Source organism: Cervus elaphus, chromosome 2 (genome assembly GCF_910594005.1).
Source record: "Cervus elaphus chromosome 2, mCerEla1.1, whole genome shotgun sequence".
Classification (NCBI taxonomy): domain Eukaryota; kingdom Metazoa; phylum Chordata; class Mammalia; order Artiodactyla; family Cervidae; genus Cervus; species Cervus elaphus.
Genome location: NC_057816.1, coordinates 30,938,760 through 30,962,397, shown reverse-complemented (window position 1 = coordinate 30,962,397; position 23,638 = coordinate 30,938,760). Strand labels below are relative to the sequence as shown.

At 39.2% G+C, this 23,638-nt stretch overlaps 1 protein-coding gene across 1 annotated transcript in view; it reads left to right on the top strand.

Moving 5' to 3' along the window:
- Nucleotides 1-23,638, top strand: part of LOC122706427 (glycerophosphodiester phosphodiesterase domain-containing protein 4-like) — a 109,941-nt gene that overhangs the window by 49,403 nt on the left and 36,900 nt on the right. The window contains exons 11-13 of the mRNA XM_043921561.1: nt 6,133-6,142; nt 18,625-18,846; nt 21,187-21,341. Coding sequence (XP_043777496.1) covers nt 6,133-6,142; nt 18,625-18,846; nt 21,187-21,341 — 387 coding nt within the window. The remainder of the gene's footprint in view (nt 1-6,132; nt 6,143-18,624; nt 18,847-21,186; nt 21,342-23,638) is intronic.

The window sequence follows — 23,638 nt, the reverse complement described above, 5'->3', positions numbered from 1 at the left end:
TTTCATGGTTATTTGCTCAGTTTTCCTCGTTATGTTTGCTGTCTGTACTCTAGATTTTTGTTTTCTGAGTACTATGAGGTTTGAATAGAAAATCTTTCTTGTAGTTTGAATAGTTCTTTTCCTGTTGACAGCAATTTATCTTAACTTGCTGTCCTCCCTTTTTATATTTTTACTGTAGAAATTCTGTCTCTTTATTCTGTGAGTTTTTTGCTACACTGTGGCTGCTATAGTTATTTTCAAAGCTCTTTCCTTTAATCTTTATGTTTAGTGTTTACCACTCTATTCTAAACTTGAGTTACAGTTTTCTTCCTTAACTGAGAACTGTGTATACTTTTATCTTCTCATTTCAGGTGGAAGAGCTCCTGTCAACATTTCTTGTAAGGCAGATTTAGTGGTGAAGAACTCTTTCAGCATTGTTTGTCTGGGAGAGCCTGAATTTCTCCTTCATATCTAAAGAATAACTTTGTTAGAGTGTTCTGGGCAAGCGTTTTTAAATCTTTCAATACTTTCAGTATGTCATTGCACTCTTTCCTGGCCTATCGAGTTGTGGCTGGTAGTCTAATGGGGGGTTCCTTTGGGCAATACTTAATTCCCCCTCCCCCTGCCCCGGTTTCCTTTATTTATCACTGACCCTCACACCTTGATTATAATGTGTCTTGGAGAAGGTCGTTTTACACTAAGATGAGGTGATCTATTAGTTTTGTGGGTTTGTATCTGGATTTGTACCTGGATTTGTCCAAAGACAAAGACCTGGATTTGTCTGTTTTTGCCCAGGTTTGGGAAGTCCCCAGCTGTTACTTCTTTACGTAAATGCTGGGCCACCTTTTCCTTCTCTTATTTTGGTACACCTATTATATGTATTTTGGCTGTCCTAATGAATGTGATAATGTTTCTTCACTTTTTAAAAAATCTTAGTTCTCTCTCCTCTTCCACCCAAAACATTTGTAGATTCCCTTCTTCCAGGTCATTTATTGTTTCATTTGATTTGTTCTATTTCAAAGACTTTCTCATGCATTCTTCATTGTATTTGTTGAGTTCTTAAGCTCCAGAATTTGGGTTTGGTCTTTTTTAAGAATTGAAAAATTCCCCAAATTAAAACACACAGTTCAGTTCAGTCGCTCAGTCGTGTCCGACTCTTTGTGACCCCATGAACTGCAGCACACCAGGCCTCCCTGTCCATCACCAACTCCCGGAGTTTACTCAAACTCATGTCCATCAAGTCGGTGATGCCATCCAACCATCTCATCCTCTGTCATCCCCTTCTCCTCCTGCCCCCAATTCCTCCCAGCATCAGGGTCTTTCCCAATGAGTCAACTCTTCGCATGAGGTGGCCAAAGCATTGGAGTTTCAGCTTCAGCATCAGTCCTTCCAATGAACACCCAGGACTTATCTTCTTTATGATGGACTGGTTGGCTCTCCTTGCAGTCCAAGGGACTCTCAAGAGTCTTCTCCAACACCACAGTTCAAAAGCGTCAATTCTTTGGTGCTCAGCTTTCTTCACAATCCAACTCTCACATCCATACATGACCACTGGAAAAACCATAGCCTTGACTAGATGGACCTTTGTTGGCAAAGTAATGTCTCTGCTTTTTAATATGCTGTCTAGGTTGGTCATAACTTTCCTTCCAAGGAGTAAGCGTCTTTTAATTTCATGGCTGCAATCACCATCCACAGTGATTTTGGAGCCCAGAAAAATAAAGTCTGACACTGTTTCCAGTTTCCCCATCTATTTCCCATGAAGTGATGGGACCAGATGCCATGATCTTAGTTTTCTGAATGTTGAGCTTTAAGCCAACTTTTTCATTCTCCTCTTTCACTTTCATCAAGAGGCTCTTTAGTTCCTCTTCACTTTCTGCCATAAGGGTGGTATCATCTGCATATCTGAGGTTATTGATATTTCTCCTGGCAATCTTGATTCCAGCTTGTGCTTCTTCCAGCCCAGTGTTTCTCATGATGTACTCTGCATATAAGTTAAATTAGCAGGGTGATAATATACAGCCTTGATGTTCTCCTTTTCCTATTTGGAACCAGTCTGTTGTTCCATGTCCAGTTCTAACTGTTGCTTCCTGACCTGCATGTAGGTTTCTCAAGAGGCAGGTCAGGTGGTCTGGTGTTCCCATCTCTTTCAGAATTTTCCACAGTTTACTGTGATCCACACAGTCAAAGGCTTTGACATAGTCAATAAAGCAGAAATAGATGTTTTTCTGGAACTCTCTTGCTTTTTCGATGATCCAGTGGATGTTGGCAATTTGATCTCTGGTTCCTCTGCCTTTTCTAAAACCAGCTTGAACATCTGGAAGTTCTTGGTTCACGTATTGCTGAAGCCTGGCTTGGATAATTTTGAGCATTACTTTATTAGCGTGTGAGATGAATGTAATTGTGCGGTAGTTTGAGCATTCTTTGGGATTGGAATGAAAACTGACACACAGAGACACCTCTAAATAACCCATAGAGAAAGTGGGAAATCTCAGAGAAAATTAGATATATTTTGAATTGAATGCAAGAAAATACAACATTGGGACTCCCCTGGTGTTCTAGTTACCAGTGCAGGGAACCCAGGTTTGATCTGTGGTCTGAGAAGATCCGACATGCCCTGGATCAGGTAAGCCACATTTGCCATAACTGCTGAGCCCATATGCCGCAGCTACTGAAGCCTGCATGCCTCGAGCCTATGCTTGACAATGGAAAGCCACTGCAATGAGAAGCTCGTGCACTGCAAAGAAGAGTAGCCCCCCTTAGCTGCAATTAGAGAAGGCCTGTGCATTGAGCAATGAAGACGCAGCACAGCCAAAAATAAATATTTAAAAAATTGGTGGAAAGCAACTACAGCAGTGATTAGAGAAAAACTCCTAGGATTATCTGTTTATATTAGGAAAGAAGAATATCAATAAAAAAATCTAAGCTTCCTCTTTGATAAGCTAGAAAAAGAGGGTCAAATTTAACTTGTGGTAAGCAGAAGAGAAAAAAGAATAAACGGCACGAATCGGTGAAATGGGAACAGAGAAAAAGTAAACCTCAATGAAACAAAAGCTTATTCTTTAAAGAGATCAACAAAATTGATAAACATCTGGTCAACTGACCAAGACAAAAAGAGGAAACACACAAATTTCCAACACTGGGAAGGAAAGAATGTGCTTTAGTACGGACCCTCTAGTCATTAACAATGGTAAAATGGAAGTGAACAGTGGAATTGGCTCACATTGGCTCAAGGACAAAATATTACATTTCACATCTTTCAGAACCAGTTGTTAATCCAGTTATGAAATTGGGCATGGTTGTAGTATTTAAGTAACAAAAGTTGGCAAACTCTCTAAATCAGGTGTTTATATTCCTGGAGAGCCCTTTGCATACTATAGTCTAGGAACAACACCATGCACATAAATCTGCTAGTTTAGATGAAATGGAACAGTTCTCTGTATCATGAAAATTCAATTAACAATCAAGTTAAGAAAAAAGAATTTTATTTGAGCCAAACTGAAGATTTTATTTGAGCCAAACGCAGGAGACAGACGCTCAGAAGATCTGAGAACTGTTGCAGTGATTGATGTTGAAGACACAATCATATATGTTTATGAGACAAATCATCATACATCAAAATGACATGCTGACATTTTACATAATATTCCCCAAAGATAAATAGTCCAGATAAGCACATATAAAGTGAGTAGCAAGTCACCGTGAACCCTTACAGAGTTGAGAAAGAAAACTAATCTTTTAAGAAGTTACATTGGTAACATCAGAAGAAAAGCAAAAAATGATCTTTACAGCTGAGCAGGTGTTCCCACCACAAGGCAGAGGCACACTGTATGTTAAAGGAGTGGGGTGGGGGGAAGGAGGCCCAAAGGACAGAGAAAGAGCATTTTATCCTTCAATTTTCTTTTCCTGCCTTAAAATACAAATTTTTATCTTTTGAAAAACTCAATAAGAAATATATAACCTAAACAGTGTTATGTATCTATTAAAGAAACTGAGTTTGTAGTGTAAAAACTTCCAGCAGAAAATTCCAGGTGCATTTGTGCTCACTGGTGAATTCTATGATGTGTACAAGAAAAAATTATACTGATTCCATAAGTATCTTCTAGAAAATCCAGCAAGAGAGGATAATTCCCTGTGTAAATTAGATAAACCCAGTATTTCTCTGATAGCAAATCTGTAAAAAGGCATTTTAAGAAATCTAAAGACTGGTACCCCTCACGAATATAGATAGAAATATCCTCAAAAAATCCAACAACATGTAAAAAGCAGAACATATATTGATCAAAGGGTTTTTTGTTTTTCATGAGAATGCAAGTTTGGTGTTTACAGTTTAAAAATGAATGATTTTTTTTATCATGTTAACATACACAAAGAAGAAAGTCATATAATCTCAATACATGCAGAAAGATCATTTGATAAAATTCAGCTTTGTTCTTTAAAAAAAAACTGTGTAGATTAAAAATAGAAAGTTTTTTAACTTGTTAGAGGTAATCTATTATATACTTATAGCTGTCATTATACTAATGGTGAAAGACTGAATTAATACATTTTCCATAAGACTTGGAAAAAGAGAGATTGTCTTACCAATCAATTCAACATTATATTGAGTCCTCACCAGTACAATAGGGAGTAAATAGGCATAGCTGTTGGAAAGGAAGAAATAAAATTATTTCTATTTGCAGAGGACCTGATTGTATAAAATCCCTGGGAATTATAACAATATCTAAGAACTGAGTTTAGTTTGGACACGAATACAAGGTCAATATTTACAGAAAAAACAAACCCCCAAAACCTTAATCTAGTCAGAGAGGACTTCTGGTTTCCACTTTGACCTACGAAGAGCTTGAAAGTTGTCAATCCTATCCTTAAAACAAGAGAAAAAAGCCAACTTGAAAAGAAATGACTCTTAGATCTATCTGAGAAATGAAGTCACAAGGCAAAGCAGCCCTCTGAAATCTGGAGAGACAGATGAGTGGAGAATCACAACCAAAATCAAGTTTCCAGAAGTAGAAGCCGCTGGAGCCAGCAGCAGGTACAAGTAGTTTACATAGGAGGTCATTTTGAATAATTACTGGAAGCTGAGTGTGGACTATCCTGAGACTTAAAAACTCTTGCAGGCCTAGTTTTATACAGGCCCCCATATTTTATGGCTTTTCCTTCCAGGAACTCCATCAGGTTCTTGTAGTTAAGAGTGAGGAAAAACAAACAAAAACCCTCTCCTGTTTCGGGCTGGAGGAGGAGAAAGTAGCTCTTAAAATTTTTTTTTTTAATTGCAGAATAATTACTTTACAATATTATGATGGTTTTTGCCATACATCTGTATGAATCAGCTGTAGGCAAACATGTGTCCCTTCCATCCTGAATCCCTCTCCCACCTCCTTCCCCACCCCAGCCCTCTAGGTTGTCATAGAGCACCAGCTTTGTGTACCCCGTGTTATACATCAAACTCCCACTGACTATCTGTTTACATACGGTAATGTATGTTTCAATGGTATTACCTCAAATCATCCCACCTTCTCCTTCTTCCACTGAGTCCAAAAGTCTGTTCTTTATGTTTGTGCCTCCTTTGCTGTCCTACATGTAGGAATGTTGGTACTGTCTTTCTAGATTCCATATATGTGTGTTAATATATGACATTTATTGTTCTCTTTCTGACTTACTTGACTCGATATAATAGGCTCAGGGTTCATCCACCTCATTAGAACTGACTCAAATGTGTTTCTTTTTATAGCTTAGTAATATTCCCTTGTACATATGTGCCACAACTGCCTTGTGTTCCCCAGGTGGTGCCAGAGGTAAACAACCCACCTGCCAATGCAGGTTAGATGTAATAGATGTAGGCTCAATCCCTGGGTCAGGAAGATCCCCTGGAGGAGGGAATGGCAACCCACTCTAGCATTCTTGCCTGGAAAATCCCATGGACAGAGGAGCCTGGCAAGCTGCAGTCCATAGTCTTGCACAGAGATGGACATGACTGAAGCGACTTAGCACCCACGCACCGTAACTTCCTTACCCGTTCATCTGCCGATGGACATCTAGGTTGCTTCCATGTCCTAGCTATTGTAAATAGTGCTGCATTAAACACAAGGGTATGGTTTCCTCAGGGTATATGCTCAGTAGTGGGTTTGCTGGGTCCTGTGGTAGTTTTATTTCTAGGTTTTTTAAGGTATCTCCATACTCTCCTCCAGAGTAGTTGTATCTGTTTGCATTCATACCAACAGTTTAAGAGAGTTCCCTTTTCTTCCTACCCTCTCTAGCATTTATTGTCTGTAGACATTTTGATGATGGCCATTCTGACTTGCATGAGATGATACTTCATTGTGGTTTTGATTTGCATTTCTGTAATAATGAGTGATGTTGAGCATCTTTTCATGTGTTGGTTAGCCATCTGTATGTTTTCTCTGGAGAAATGTCTGTTTAGGTCTTTTGCCCACTTTTTGATTGGGTTGTTTATTTTTCTAGTAGTGAGCTGCATGAACTGCTTGTTTATTTTGGAGATTGATTCTTTGCCAGTTGTTTTGTTTGCTATTATTTTCTCCCATTCTGAGGGTTGTCATTTCACCTTGCTTAGAATTTCCTTCCTTGTGCAAAAGCTTTTAAGTACAATTAGGTCCCATTTGCTTATTTTTGTCAATACATCATGCTCTCCATTACAAAGTGCTTCCAAGGGGAACCACTTTCAGTCAATTTAGTCACTCAGTTGAGTCCAACTCTTTGTGACCCCATGAATCACAGCACGCCAGGCCTCCCTGTCCATCACCAACTCCTGGAGTTTACTCAAACTCATGTCCATCGAGTCAGTGATGCCATCCAGCCATCTCATCCTCTGTCATCCCCTTCTCCTCCTGCCCTCAATCCCTCCCAGCGTCAGGGTCTTTTCCAATGAGTCAACTCTTCGCATGAGGTGGCCAAAGTACTGGAGTTTCAGCTTCAACATCAGTCCTTCCAATGAACACCCAGGACTGATCTCCTTTAGGCTGGCTCTTCTTGCACTCCAAGGGACTCTCAAGAGTCTTCTCCAACACCACAGTTCAACAGCATCAATTCTTCGGCACTCAGCTTTCTTCACAGTCCAACTCTCACATCCATACATGACTACTTTAGCATAACCTATTTAACATGCCAGAAGGGCAATTAACCAACTCCATTTCCTTCTAGCTTTTTTGTCTCATGTATGGGTGGAGATAAAATGCTAAGAAATGCTTCTGAATGATAGCTCAAAGTCTCAAACCCACTGAAAAAATTAAGATTTAATTAATAAGATTATAGAATGCTTTCCTCCCCTGATATCTTACCAGTACATGAACAGGGCTTCAGTATAATAAAAGTGGTTTATGACTGAGAGCTGCTACACAGACTGTGTTTAAGAAGGAGTTCTTAAGGAAATCACAGAAATAGGGTAGGACACAAACAAACAAGGAAGCTGTATCCTATGGTACCTATAGCTACCGCAAACATTAAACATAATTCAGGTCTTAGTAGATTCACGTAAAAGCTCACACTAAAAGCACAGTTATCTCAGTTTCTTTTATCTATTGCATCATGTCCATCTTCCAACAAAAAATTCTAAAGAATAAGAATAAGCGCAGTATGAAGAGACAAAACAAGCATCGCTACCAGATTCAGCTATAATACAGATTTTGGATATATCAGCAAATATAAAATAACCATGATTAATATATTAAGGGCTGTAATGAAGAAAGTAGACAACGTGCGAGAAAAGATAGGCAATGTAAGCAGAGAGATGGAAGCTCTAAGAAAGAATCAAATGAAAAGCTTCCAAATCAAACATATTTAATAGATATGAAGAACGCCTCTGATGGGCTCATCCTCATCAAGGATTAGGAAGAAATCAGTGCTGTTGAAGATGTCTGGAAACTTCCTAAACTGAAATGCAAAGAGGAAAGTGAACAAAAAGGACAAGTCAGAATAGCCAAGAATTGTGGGACAGTCACAAAAGATATAACATATATGTAATAAGTAAACCAAATGGAGAAGAATGAGGGAAAGGAACGGAAGAAATATATGAAGTAATAATGACTGAAAATTTTCAGTCACTGTTGAGCTCAATGACTGGACATGTCACTTCCAGTTTACCTGTTAGTTAAAAATTGTACTTGTGATTATCTTTTAAGCTTTGGTTTTCTCATTTTTAATATATGCAGTGGTCAAATTAAATAGTGCATTTGGTGTTTCTCTCTCTCTCTTTATTTGCAAGCTGCATCTTACTGTTGTTGTGGTTCATTTGCCCAGTCGTGTCCGACCCTTTGCAGCCTATGGACTGCAGCACACCAGGCCTCCCTGTCCCTCACCATCTCCCGGAGTTTGCCCAAGTTCATGTTCATTGCATCAGTGATCTGTTTAGCCATCTCATCCTCTGAGGCCCTTTTCTCCTTCTGCTCTCAGTTTTTCCCAGCATCAGGGACTTCTCTAATAAGTTATCTGTTTGCATCACATGACCCAAAACTGGAGCTTCAGCTTCAGCACCAGTCTTTCCAGTGAATATTCAGGGTTAATCTCCCTTACACTGGAGCCTTTAATTGTGTGGATCATGACAAACAGTGGAAAGCTCTTAGAGAAGGGAATACCAGACCAGACCATCTTACTGTTACCATAGTCCAATTCTAAGAAGAGCCCAAAATAATTTTCAGTGACCGCTGTCATGAAACTTATGTTTTATTTGTTTCTGTGTCTTATCTCCCTCACTAAATTGAATATTTTGATAACAGGATTTGAGTTTTAGGAACACGCAGAGTATCCTTGCTGAATGAATGGTTATCTAGTATTCAGGGCTTAGTAAGTAAATCTTACACTCCTTTCTCCTCTGTCAGTGTCATTGAAAATGTACAGTTAATGGCACTTTTAAGTTAAATTTCCTGAAACACTGCATTGCAAGTAGCATCCACTGCCACAAAACGAAGGCAATGCAAGTCCTTTAGACTACATTTAATTAACCCTTCCCTAATCAAGCCACAGTTGATCTTTAATCTGGTACAACATGAAGTGTTAGCAGTGGTGCTAACAAAAATAAGTTCAGGGCTTCACTATTTTTGATAACTACTCAGGCTAAGGGCTTCCCTGGTAACTTAGCTGGTAAAGAATCTGCCTCCAATGCAGGAGACCTGGGTTTGATCCCTGGGTTGGGAAGAGCCCCTGGAGGGGGGGGACAGCCCACTCCAGTATTCTTCCCTATGGAATTCCCATCGACAGAGGAGCCTGGTGGGCTACACACCATGGGGTCACAAAAAGTCAGAAAATACTAGGCGAATAAGCGCAGAAGCACTCAGGCTAAGGAATTTAAACTGTTATGTTGTACACCTAAGGCTTGGGTTATGTCATTTATCACATCAAACAAAGTGAAAGACACATTTTTAAAATCACCTCAGATTATTCAGTTCCTGGTGGTGGGATTCATATCCTTAGAAGGCTGTTTCCTAGGAAATATGTTATTCCTTCATATGCTTATTAAGCAGATATGGTTTACTGAGGGTTTGGAGAGTCCTGCAGTTGGAGAGGTGTTAACAGGCCCACAGTCTAACCCTGCCCTGTGTTACCATCAAAAAGCCTGATTGCCACATATTTAAAGAACACAGGAGTTATACAAGAAAAATGCTATCAACTTTGGTAAACTTTGAGTATGTTTCCTTTGAGAATTGTCATGACAAACATTCAACTATTACACCAAAAGTACATTTTATCTTCTTCTAGGTCAGGGATGTTTCTTTTCATTTAGGTATTACAGGAAGAGTAGTACCAAAATGAAATAATTATTAGATACATGAAATAATCATTAAATAATCATTAAATACATATGTGAAAATAATTATTAATAAAATTTCAAATTGTCTAACTAGTAACATCTTGGAGAAACTTAATTACAGTTAGAGTGATGATTGTGTAGAAAACCTTAGAGTTAAGCAGATTATTATTTTTAGTAAGAAAATAATAAAAGAAAATGATATATGATATCATAAATATCATATTTATGATAGGTGAAATCAAAAGTGTATAACATTAGGACTTCCCTGATGGTCCAGTGGTTAAGAATCCACCTGCTGATGCAGAAGAAATGGGTTTGATCCCTGGCCTGGAAAGATTCCTCATGCTGTGGGGCAACCAAACCCATGTGGCACAATTACTGAGCCCATGTGCTGTAACTACTAAAGCCCGCATGTCCTAAAGCCCATGCTCTACACAAGTGAGGCCATCACAGTGAGAAACTTGTGCACTGCAACTAGAGAATAGCCCCCATGCAGCCTAAACAAATTATTTAAAAGTGTATAAGCTTAAACAAATAAAAGAAAGTATGGCCAGAAAGATGAGGAATGGAAGCATTCAAAGGAGAGTCTGGTATTTAACAGGAGAATCTTTTCCCAAGGCTATTTGATGAAAGCTGTGCTACTTCATGCAACTGTTTGCTTGTGCCGAGGATGTTGGGGCAGCTGTTGACTTCTGTTCATTTAGCTATTACATGAAGCTGTTAAAGTCCTGCATTCAATTTGCCAGCAAATCTGGAAAACTCAGCAGTGGCCACAGGACTGGAAAAGGTCAGTTTTCATTCCAATCCCAAAGAAAGGCAATGCCAAAGAATGTTCAAACCACCACACAATTGCACTCATCTCACATGCTAGCAAAGTAATGCTCAAAATTCTCCAAGGAAGGCTTCGACAGTATGTGAACCGAGAACTCCCAGATATTTAAGTGGGATTTAGAAAAGGCAGAAAAACCAGAGATCAAATTGCCAACATTCCTTGGAGATGGCAAGTAAGAGAGTTCCAAAAAAACATCTGCTTCTGCTTTATTGACTATGGCAAAGCCTTTGACTGTGTGGATCACAACAAACTGTGGAATACTCTTAAAGATGTGGGAATACCAGACCATCTGACCTGCCTCCTGAGAAATCTGTATGCAGGTAAAGAAGCAACAGTTAAAACTGGACATGGAACAATGGACTGGTTCCAAATTGGGAAAGAAGTACATCAAGACTGTATATTGTCACCCTGCTTGTTTAACTTATATGCAGAATACATCTTGCAAAATGCCAGGCTGGATGAAACACAAGCTAGAATCAAGATTGCTGGGAGAAATATCAATAACCTCAGATATGCAGATGACACCACCCTTATTGCAGAAAGCAAAGAGGAACAGAGGAGCCTCTTGATGAAAGTGAAAGGGGAGAGTGAAAAAGCTGGCTTAAAACTCAACGTTCAAAAAATGAAATCACGGCATCCAGTCCTATCACTTCATGGCAAATGATGGGGAAACAATGGAAACAGTGACAGACTATTTTTTTGGCTCCAAAATCACTGCAGATGGTGCCTGCAACCATGAAATTAAAAGACACTACTCCTTGGAAGATAAGTTATGACCAACCTAGACTGCATATTAAAAAGCAGAGACGTTACTTTATTGACCAAGGTCTGCCTGGTCAAAGCTATGCTTTTTCCAGCAGTCATGTATGGATGTGAGAATTGGACTGTAAAGAAAGCTGAATTCCGAAGAATTGATGTTTTTGAACTGTGGTGTTGGAGAAGACTCTTGAGAGTCCCTTGGACTGCAAGGAGATCAAACCTGTCAATTGTAAAGGAAATCAACCCTGAATATTCATTGGAAGGACTGATGCTGAAGCTGAAGCTCCAATACTTTGGCCACCTGATCTGAAGAACCGACTCACTGGAAAAGACCCTGATGCTGGGAAAGACTGAAGGCGGGAAGAGAAGGGGACAACAGAGGATGAGATGGTTGGATGGCATCACCGACTCAATGGACATGAGTTGGAGCAGGTTCCGGGAGTTGGTGATGGACGGGGAAGCCTGGTGTGTTGCAGTCCATGGGGTCAGAAAGAGTTAGACACAACTGAGCAACTGAACTGAACTATTGACTTCTGTGGTTCTCTGGGAAACCTGGGTTTATAATCGCTAATGGATATGACTTTCCAATTGTTGTCAGATGGGTATTGTGATTTTGCTTGGGAAATGTGTATCCAGGGATCAATTCTTTCTGCTTTATTGGCTCTATTGAGTTAAAAGAGTATTCGATGTATTCGATATGGTCCTTTCTTTTTCTTTTTTTTTTTGTCCATTTACTTTTACTAGTTGAAGGCTAATTACTTTACAATATTGTAGTGGTTTTTGCCATACATTGACATGAATCAGCCATGGATTTACATGTGTTCCCCATCCCGATCCCCCCTCCCACCTCCCTCTCCACCTGATCCCTCTGGGTCTTCCCAGTGCACCAGCCCTGAGCACTTGTCTCATGCATCCAACCTGGGCCGGTGATCTGTTTCACCCTAGATAACATACATGTTTTGATGCTGTTCTCTCGAAACATCCCACTCTCGCCTTCTCCCACAGTCCAAAAGTCTGTTCTGTACATCTGTGTCTCTTTTTCTGTTTTGCATATAGAGTTATCGTTACCATCTTTTTAAATTCCATATATATGCATTAGTATACTGTATTGGTCTTTATCTTTCTGGCTTACTTCACTCTGTATAATGGGCTCCAGTTTCATCCATCTCATTAGGACTGGTTCAAATGAATTCTTTTTAATGGCTGAGTAATATTCCATGGTGTATATGTACCACAGCTTCCTTATCCATTCGTCTGCTGATGGGCATCTAGGTTGCTTCCATGTCCTGGCTATTATAAACAGTGCTGTGATGTACATTGGGATACATGTGTCTCTTTCAGATCTGGTTTCCTAGGTGTGTATGCCCAGGAGTGGGATTGCTGGGTCATATGGCAGTTCTATTTCCAGTTTTTTAAGGAATCTCCACACTGTTCTCCATAGTGGCTGTATTAGTTTGCAATCCCACCAACAGTGTAAGAGGGTTCCCTTTTCTCCACACCCTCTCCAGCATTTATTGCTTGTAGACTTTTGGATAGCAGCCATTCTGACTGGCATGTAATGGTACCACACTGAGGTTTTGATTTGCATTTCTCTGATAATGAGTGATGTTGAACATCTTTTCATGTGTTAGCCATCTGTATGTCTTCTTTGGAGAAATGTCTTATGGTCCTTTCCAGTGATATTCCAACGGCAGTCCTTCTATGAGTTGTTTTCTATACACTGGATTTCACTGATGAGGTGGTTGGCAAGGAAAAGAGCCATTCTGTTAATTATAGGAGTGAGCTATATTGCCTAATCCCTCATAATGTTTGCCTGAAAGAGCCTTGGTAAGTTATAGCTAGAAAGTTTTAAAGCTAGTGTAGAGATATTTCTGAAATGTAGGCCTGCAAGTGATTAGCTGACAGAAGATAATCTAGGATTCTTGGATAGTGAAGGACAGGGGAACCTTGTGTGCTGCAGTCCATGGGGTCGCAAAGAGTCAACACAACTTAGAGACTGGATAACAATAACAGCAAATCTAGGATTACCTGATGGGAAAGAACACAAAGTCGAAGAGAAAATGAGTGATCCTTGACGGTATGGAATGTCAAGAGCATCTGACAGTTTGGCTGATTGCGGTTGTTTACATGTCATGCATTTTTCCCACTTTTCAAGAGTATTGTGTGTTTAAGGACAGGAGATTATTTTAGTAGGGAGCAAATCTTTACATAATTTAAAGTAAAACTCCCAATAAAATGTTTTCACCTCTCACTAAATAGCTAGGTTGGAATGGCTTAGGTAAAGAACACAAATATATAATAACCCAAATAAGCACATAATTACTGGCAGAAATTCATAACCCACAGAGGGAAGAAATTGAATAAAATTTATTTGGAGATCCTCAAAGGATCCTTTGGCGCAAGTTTCCAATTCATGTCTGACCTTTATAGTTTTTCTAGGATTATGCTGGTTATAGATTAGGGAAGAACTGCTCATATCTTTTGATGTCTTAGAAAGCTACCCCATCGGTTTTTATTTCATACTATAGTGACTTTCGGAGAAGGCACTGGTGACCCACTCCAGTACTCTTGCCTGGAAAATCCCATGGATGGAGGAGCCTGGTAGGCTGCAGTCCATGGGGTCTCGAAGAGTCGGACACGACTGAGTGACTTCACTTTCACTTTTCATTTTCATGCATTGGAGAAGGAAATGGCAACCCACTCCAGTGTTCTTGCCTGGAGAATCCCAGGGACGGCGGAGCCTGGTGGGCTGCTGTCTATGGGGTCACACAGAGTTGGACACGACTGACGCGATTTAGCAGCAGCAGCAGCATAGTGACTTTGGACTTACCCAGTGGCCCAGTGGTTAAGAATCCGCCAGCCAATTCAGGGTACATGGGTTTAATCTCTTGTCTGGGAAGAGTTTACATGCTGCATGGCAAATAAGCCCATGTACCAGAACTGGAAGCCTGCATGCCCTAAATCCCGTACTCCACAGCGAAGGAAGCCACTGCAAGAGAAGCCTGTGCTGTGCTGCTAGAGAGTAGCCCCAACTCGCCCCAACTAGACAAAGCCCACACACAGCAACAAAGACCCTGCACAGTCATAAAAAAAAAAAACAAAACTGTAGTCAATTTCTCCCTACTGTGGTGAGTTGTATCATGGAAGATTTGAAGAAATACCCATTTGAGCTTAATGGGTACTACCAGTTTGCCATCATGAAGCTCAAAACCTAAGTTGATGTAGTGTTTCTTTTCAGAATTGGGGGTCAGATGCTACACATCAATGATGGAATATGTGAATTCCATAGACTGGTCTGTCTTCTGTGAAAGAGGCCCTTGTCTAAGGACTTTAGTCAGAGCATTCTGTATAGTATGATGATCTGCTAAAACCTTTCCTCTAAAGTCTCATTGTACAGGCTATGAGTAGATGACTAATGTGGCCAAGACTGAATTTTTTTTCCCTGAGGCAAAAATAGAAAGTGTTACTCTTAGATCAAGGAATAGGCCTTAAACAATGAGTCTTTGATGTGTGTTAACTTGTTGATAGATTTAGACCTTGGCCTCCTGCTTTGAGTCCTTTTAAAGAGAAAAGATTTATGGTTATCTGGAAGATCATGAAGGTGTGCAAGTTCAGCAAAGATGACTGTTGAATAGATATTTTGAGATCACTGAAGGTCTTTTTGGTTTCTGTTTTTTATGAATAGGAATGGGAACAAATACAAACAGTGGAATAAGTGTGAAGAAAAAAATTGCGTGGAGACAAAGAGAGCATACTTTAGTCTTGAGAAAATGTGAGGTAGCTACTCTTTCATTCCTCCGAGAGATAGCCTTCTCTCACCAGTGTTACCAACAAGTGATCTAAAATTGGTTAAGATGGTAAAAGTAGCCATCTACTAAATTTAATACAGGCAACATATATATGGACTGAGATGTAAGATGAAATGCTGTATAATATACAAAAAAGTGACAGTTCCTGCTGTGAGAAAGTTGCCGTCAGTAGAAACAGTAGAGTGAGGGAACTATTGTGAATTGCACAATATTCTGTGTACAAGACATTCTCCTAGGCCTAGAAAATATTTTATCATATTCAATAAACAAAATAACCCTGAGAAATACGTAGATTATTCCTCCCTTTCCCCATCTTATAATTTGGATAATAGAGACTTTGAGAATATAAGTGATTTTATCAAGGTTACAAAGCAAGAGTATATGAAGCCAGAAATTGAATTTGGTGTAAGACGTATACAAACAAGGATAGAGAACAGTATTAAAGAGGCTTAAAAATGAACCATTGGAGTTGAATGCCACCAAGCTCTCTTTAGTTCAGAAATATTTGAGGACGTCTTCATGAAGGAGGTATCATTTGAGCTAAACTTTGCAAATAGAGAAAAGGATTTTAACAGTTGAATATGGCAAGGAATATCCCTTAGAGAAGGAAATGGCAACCCACTCCAGTATTTTTTCCAAGAAAATCCCATCAACAGAGGAGCCAGGCAGATTGGGCTACACTCCATGGGGTTGCAAAGAGTTGAACATGACAGAGGGTGCATTTTGCGTGCGCGCATGCGCACGCATGCATGCACACACACACACACACACACACACACACACACACACACAGCAAGGAAGGCAAAGAAGTGATAGAGTGGGGATTGAGTCCAATTCAGTCTGAAGCTGAAGTCTTTTTTTTTTTTTTTTTCACTACAAATAACTAAAACAGTAAGAGAAAATGTGGGTAACCAATGAAAGAAAATATGAATTTTATCACCTTAAGTTTTAAAGAAGGGTTGAAAAGGGAGATCTAGAGAAGATCAAGGATATCCTTCAATGCAAATACAGCAGGTTCTATGTTATAGAATTGTTGTTGCTCAGTTGTTCATTCATGTCTAAAATCTTTGTTACCCCATGCACTGTAGCACACCAAGCTTCCCTGTCCTTCACTGTCTCCCGCAGTTGTTTCAATCTCATGTCCGTTGACCTATGATGCCATCGAACCATCTCATCCTCTGTCATTCCCTTCTCCTCCTGTTCTTAATTTTTCCCAGCATTTGGGTCTATTCCAATGAGTCAGCTCTTTGCATCCAGTGGCCAAAGTACTGTATCTTCAATTGAAGCATCAGTTCTTCTAGTGAGTATTCAGGGTTGATTTCTTTTAAGATTGACTGGTTTGATCTCCTTGCAGTCCAAGGGACTCTCAAGGGTCTTTTCCAGCTCCACAGTTTGAAAGCATCAATTCTTTGGCACTCAGCCTTCTTTATGATCCAACTATGGCATCCATGACTACTGGAAAAACCATAGCTTTGACTAGATGGACCTTTGTTGCCAAAGTGATGTCTCTGTTTTTGAATACTCCTTGTAAGTTTGTCATGACTTTTCTTCCAAAGAGCAAGCATCTTTTAATTTCATGGTTGCAGTCACCATCCACAGTGGTTTTGGAGCCCAAGAAAATAGTCTTTCACTGTTTCCATTGTTTCCCCATCTATTTGCCATGAAGTGACGGAACCAGATGCCATGATCCTAGTTTTTTTGAATGTTGAGTTTTAAGCCAGCCTTTTCATTCTCCTCTTTCACCTTCATCAGGAGGTCTTTAATTCCTCTTTGCTTTCTGCCATTGGGTGGTATCATGTGCATATCTGAGGCTGTTGATATTTCTCCTGGCAATCTTGATTCCAGCTTGTGATTCATCCAGCCTGGCATTTCTCATGATATACTCTATATATCAATTAAATAAGCAGGGTGACAATATACAACCTTGATGTACTCCTTTCCCAATTTGGAACCAGTCTGTTGTTCCATGTCCAGTTCTAAATGTTGCTCCTTGACCTGCATACAGGTTTCTCAGGAGGTAGGTATGATGGTTTTGTATTCCCATCTCTTTCAGAATTTTCCACAGTTTGTTGTGACCCACACAGTCAAAGGCTTTAGCATAGTCAATGAACCAGAAGTAGATGGTTTTCTGGAATTCTGTTGCTTTTCTATGATCCAGTGGATGTTGGCAATTTGATCCATAGTTCCTCTGCATTTTCTTTTTTTAAAAGTTAATTTATTTATTTTAATTGAAGGATAATTGCTTTACAGAATTTTGTTGTTTTCTACCAAATATCAATATGAATCTGCCTCTGCCTTTTCTAAACCCAGCCTGTAATTCGCGAAGTTGGTTCACGTACTGTTGAAGCCTTGCTTGGAGAATTTTGAACTTTACCTTGCTAGCATGTGAAATGAGTGCAATTGTGCAGTAGTTTGAACATTCTTTGGCTTTGTCCTTTTTGGGATTAGAATAAAAACTGACCTTTTCTAGTCTTGTGGCCACTCTGAATTTTCCAAATTTGCTGGCAGATTGAGTGCAGCACTTTAACATCATCTTTTAGAATTTGAAGTAGCTCAGCTGGAATTCCATCACCTCCATTAGCTTGGTTCACAGTAATGCTTCCTAAGGCCTACTTGACTTCACACTCCAGAATATCTGGCCCAGGTGAGTGACCACACCATTGTGGTTATCTGGGTCATGAAGACCTTTTTTGTACAGTTCTTTTGAGTATTCTTGCCACCTCTTCTTAGTATCTTCTGCTTCTGTTAGGTCCACTTCATTTCTGTCCTTTATTGTGCCCAGTCTTAGCATGAAATGTTTACTCAGTATTTCCACTTTTTTTTGAAGAGATCATTAGTCTTTCCCATTCTATTGTTTTCCTTTATTTCTTTGCATTGTTCACATAAGACTTTCTTATCTATCCTTGCTATTTTTTGGAATGCTGAATTCAGATGGGTATATCTTTCATTTTCTCCTTTGCCTTTCACTTCTCTTCTTTTCTCAGCTATTTATAAGGCCTCCTCAGATGACCATTTTGACTTGTTGCATTTCTTTTTTTAAAAAACATATTGTGACGGGCTTGTTGTTGATTGCTGCATTCATTTGGTCTAATTGGGAGCAGTACTTGCAGAATTATTCATTTGGTTTTCTGGAAGGACCTCATAATAAAGAACTCCCTTAGAATCCCACCATACACACCATCACTTTTTCTGAATGCAGACCAGCCTTTGATGTGCTTAATGGAGATTCATTTTGCTGGCCACATGGTCTCTTTAATTCCACATTATTGTATTTCCTTTATCATTGCAAATACCATCACTAGCCATGGAGATTATATTTTATTTCTCTTCTTGGCAACTGTTGTCTAAGGACCAGTACTTCAGAAAACCTGATGGGTTGAATGGTAATGGATTAGTACAGAGATAGGGCTGCTGTGGGGCTAAAAGCATGAGAATTGGAAAATACTTTTGATAGAAACCAATGATTTCTCTGATGTACTTATTTTTAGATCAAACCATTTTTTCGTATGAAACCCTTATCAGAGGCTGATAAGGAAAGAGCAAGAAATCAGAAGATTCCAAAACTATCTGAGTTATTGGAACTTGCACGGAGGGAAAAAAAGTTGGTTATATTTGATCTTAATTCTCCTCCACGATCACATCCTGCCAGATCATCGTATATCCGCCTTGTAGTAAGCGTGATACTTGACTCTAACATTGAGCAACATCAGGTATGTCTATCTCAGTATTTATGCTAAAGGTTGGGAAGTGGGTTACTTGTTTCAGGAGCATAGCATTTGAACCTGATGAACCTTGTAGATCTTCCCTGGAATGCTTAAACAATTCTACTCCTAGAGAAATGGAATTGGCTGCTTATATAGCTAGCTACAGGGTTGACCAAAAATTCCTTTAGTTTTTGAGTAAAAATAAGACACATTTTTCATTTTCACCAAGAAGTTTATTGAACGATGTATTCACTATTTTGTTTCACTTAAAATAAGGTAAAGGTGTGTGCTCAATTGTGTCCAGTTATCTGCAACCCTGTGGAGTATAAGCTGCCTGGTTCCTCTGTCCATGTACTAGAGTGGGTTGCCATTTACTATACAAGGATTCTTTCCAACCCAGAGACTAAACCCGTGTCTCCTGCAATTCCTGCACTGGCAGGTGGATTCTTTACCATTGTGCCGCCTGGGAAGCCTTATCTTCTGCTATTTTTCAGGCAACTTCATAATTTCATCTCCCCAAAACTTATTTTTTTGGGCAAAGAACTGTTCTAGGTGCCATTTACAGTTTTTTGGGGAATTGAAATTTTTTTCCATTAAGAGAATTTTATAAAGACCAAAAGAAATGGAAATCCGAAGATGCAGAGTCTGCTGAATATGACAGATGAATCCGAACTTCCCGCCTAAGCTGTAGCAGTTTTTACCTGGTCATCAAGAAAACAGGTGGTTTTGCATTATCCTGCTGAGAGATTTTTCGTTTTCTGTTGACTAATTCTGGTTGCTTGTCGTTGAGTGCTGCTTTCAGTTGGTCTAATCGGGAACAGTACTTGAATAATTAATCATTTGCTGTTCTGGACAGAGCTCATGATAGAGAACTCCCTTCCAGTCCCACCCGATACGTCATCACCTTCTTTGGATGAACACAGCCTTTGGTGTGTTTAGTGGTGATTCGTTTTGCTGGCCCCATGGGCTCTTCAATCCCACATTATTGTACAGAATCTGCTTTTCATCACCCATCACAATATGTTTTAATACATAACATTTTCAATATGTTTAAGTAAAGAATCTCATGCAAAAATACCTTCAGGAAGTTTTTTTTTTTTCTTAATTTATGTGGAATGCAAACATCAAAGCAATGAACATAACCAAGGTGGTAAAAATTATTTTCTACACTTGATTTGGACGCTCTCAACTTCAACTGGTCTTTATGATCATGGAGGATCATCTAGCGAGAAATTTCCAGCATGAAACTTCCACAAATCACTTTTAACATGTTCCGTCAGTCACAGCACCTTCTCCATACATGGCACAAATCTTTTTTTTTTTTTTTTGCATTTCAGTTGTGTTTTTACCTTTCTTGAAATGCTAAAGCATAATATGTGAAAAATGTGACTTTTTCTTCAATCTTCAATATTAATATGGCTATACAAAAATTCTCCAAATTTATGTTTTTTTAAATGCTCACTAATGAGTGCCAGCTATTACAATGCAATATAAGAACATTGTTTAAAATGAAGTTAAAACAGCTAAGTGCTGCTACAGCCATCCTACAGGGAAAAAAAGAAAACAAAATTTTTGATCAACCTAATACATGTGCCAGTCTAAGAATGAGCCAGTTAAATTTATATCAGTGGGGAAAACATTGAGGCTGTTTGCTGTTCCAAACCAAATGAAGTAAAAGGAAATTTATGTAATGGCTATATGAGGTGAGCTGCATCATCACCAATGTACATCTATTAGAGAAGGGCCCGAGTATGGAACACTATGGCTTTGAATACCAGCTTTCATTTATGATATAGAAAGTTCTTACTTGAACAGAGATTCATTCATCCTGTTTTCCAGAATGCTCTGCATTTTGTCAGTCAGTCATTCCAAATATCTTTAATTTTCAGAATGTGGAAGAATGCTATGAGAGAAACAAATATATGTCTTTTTGCAAATAGAACTCTTTGCACAGATGAGTCATAATAGCATCTCCTGTTGGCAGAAAATGACTCTACTCAAAAATGATTTATAGCATCATCAGCCAGAGGAGATGTTTATGATCCTGACCGTTTATCCACACCTACAAACTCCTCATCCACTTTAGCTAGTGTGGTGACACAATTCACCTTTGGTCCCGTTATGTTAACTGGGAAAACTCAGCTCCAGAACAAAACTGGTGACAGCCCCATTTTAAGAGTTCACTGGACAACGTTAGGGCAGGTTGACTCATTCATCGAAGGCTAGAATCTCTGCTCCCTATAGACTGTTACCCATGCTGGAATGAGACTCCTCCCATTCTACATGGGGCTGTTTGTACCAACATAGCTGATTTTCCACTGAAAGACTTCCTGTTTCTCCTTGCAGATTTTTTGGTTACCAGGTTCTGATAGGAGGTATGTCAGGAGCAAAGCTCCTGGTTTTCAGCACATTGGCCGGTTATTCACCATTGAAGAACTTAGAAAAGAAAATATCACTAGAATAAATGTTGACTATAAGAGGTTGTTCCACAATGGCTTGAAGTAAGTGTTTAACCCCTTTTGGCATGTGTTGCCTTTCTTGCACAAAATCTGCATCCTAGCCGAGTTATTTAGGTTCCCCCTCCCATCTCAGGATTTCTGGGTTTGGCCATCTTTGTAGAATTCCCAAATTTCCTTTTGTTATCCTTTCCTCCCTATCTGCCCTAAAACATTTATCAAAGGGTAGACTCTGTTATTGGGACATAGTCCATGGCCCCTTCTCCTGTCCTCCAGTCAACCCACTTTTGTGTATTCTTGGTGTTTTTCTTTTTGCACAATATAAGTATTGAAAAGTCAGAACTCAAAAAGTTATTGATTTCCTCTTCCAGAATCTAGTACCTTATAAATGGCTTTGTGACCCCAATATCCAGATCTCTTATAGTAATAATTGATAACATAGCTAAATCATTGTTTTAAAATATTTGAGACAGCCAAGTATGAGAAGAAGGAAAAATTATTAATCATCATATTTATTATTATTAGAGGTACATTTTCAGAATTAAAAGTACCTGGGAGTAAAATAACATTTTAAAATTTATTATTCACTGTTTACATTAATCCATATGCCCTTTCTGTTAGATTTTAAGGTATTTTTTTCAGATAATTCTAAATTCATCAGAGACCAAGTTTCCTTTGAGAGATAAATGTAGCTAAATTTATAGATATAGATATTGTTGGTGTTGTTCAGTTGCTCAGTCATGTCTGACTTTTTGCAACCCTGTGGACTGCAGCACACCAGGCTTCCTTGTCCTTCAGCATCTCCTGAAGCTTGTTCAGACTCATGTCCATTGAGTCAGTGATGCCATCCAACCATCTCATCCTCTGTCGTCCCCTTCTCCTCCTGCCTTCAATCTTTCCCAGCATCAGGGTCTTTTCCAGTGATTTGGCTCTTCAGATCAGGTGGCCAAAGTACTGGAACTTCAGCTTCAGCATCAGTCTTTCCAATGAATATTCAGGACTGATTTCCTTTAGGATTGACAGGTTTGATCTCCTTGCAGTCCAAGGGACTCTCAAGAGTCTTTTCCAGCACCACAGTTTCAAAACATCAGTTCTTCAGCACTCAGCCTTCTTTGTGGTCTGACTCTTGCATCCATGCCTGACTACGGGAAAACCAGAGCTTCGACCAGATGGACCTTTGTCAGCAAAGTGCTGTCTCTGCTTTTTAGTACGCTGTCTAGGTTGGTCATGGCTTTTCTTCCAAGGAGCAAGCGTCTTTAATTTCATGGCTTCAGTCACCATCCTCAGTGATTTTAGAACCCAAGAAAATAGTCTGTCACTGTTTCCATTGTTTCCCCATCTATTTGCCATGAAGTGATGGGACCAGATGCCATGATCTTCATTTTTTGAATGTTGAGTTTTAAGCCAACATTTTCACTCCTCTCTTTCACTTTCATCAAGAGGCTCTTTAGTACCTCTTCACTCTCTGCCATAAGGGTGGTGTCATCTGCATAGCTGAGGTTATGGATGTTTCTCCAGGCTATCTTGATTCCAGATACAGATATAGATGTGTATATAGTTATAGATGTACATCCAAAATCTCCTTGGGATAGTGAAATTCCCCTTAATACCTTTCTGTATTTCATGGCTTAAACTAGGCTATTTGATCCATCTTTTCCCCTTTTCATGTTTTTCCTGCCTTTCTAGCCACAGTGGAATTGATCATAAAAAATTGTCTTTTTTATTTTAGCATTAGAAAATTGTATATGTTTTCTCTTTTATTTCTTACCAGAAGATTTTTCTTTGCCCAACTTATTCTCTATTTTGCCTGTATTTGTATTTCCCTTATTTTCAAATTGGAAATGGCTCTAAGATGATTTCCTTCTTTCATAATCATGATTGAGATTACTGTAGTAGTTGAAATTAATTATAATATCTCCATTTATTGAGGGTTTGTGTGTGTGTGTGTGTGTGTGTGTGTGTGAAGTGGTTGGTAGACCACAGGCTCATTTTCTATTTCTGGCCTACCCATCAGCCAGGTGATGATTACACTTATGACTTGGACAAGTTTCTAACCACCAGTTTGCATTTATAAATTAAGGATCACAGATACTTGATGGAATGGTTAAAATATTAAGTGAGACAATTCATATATGTACAGAGCAAAATGCTGGGCAAATATGCAAACAGCAGAGATGTTACTTGGTGTTTTATCATTGCAGTTCTTACATACTGTGCCCTAAAAATTACCATCATCCCTATTTTGCAGATGAGAAAACTTGTCTCTAAAGAGGAAAAGTTCAGAGATGTTAGTCAACTCACCAAAGTTAGTATAGTTGTTTACTAAGGCACTACACTGAGAT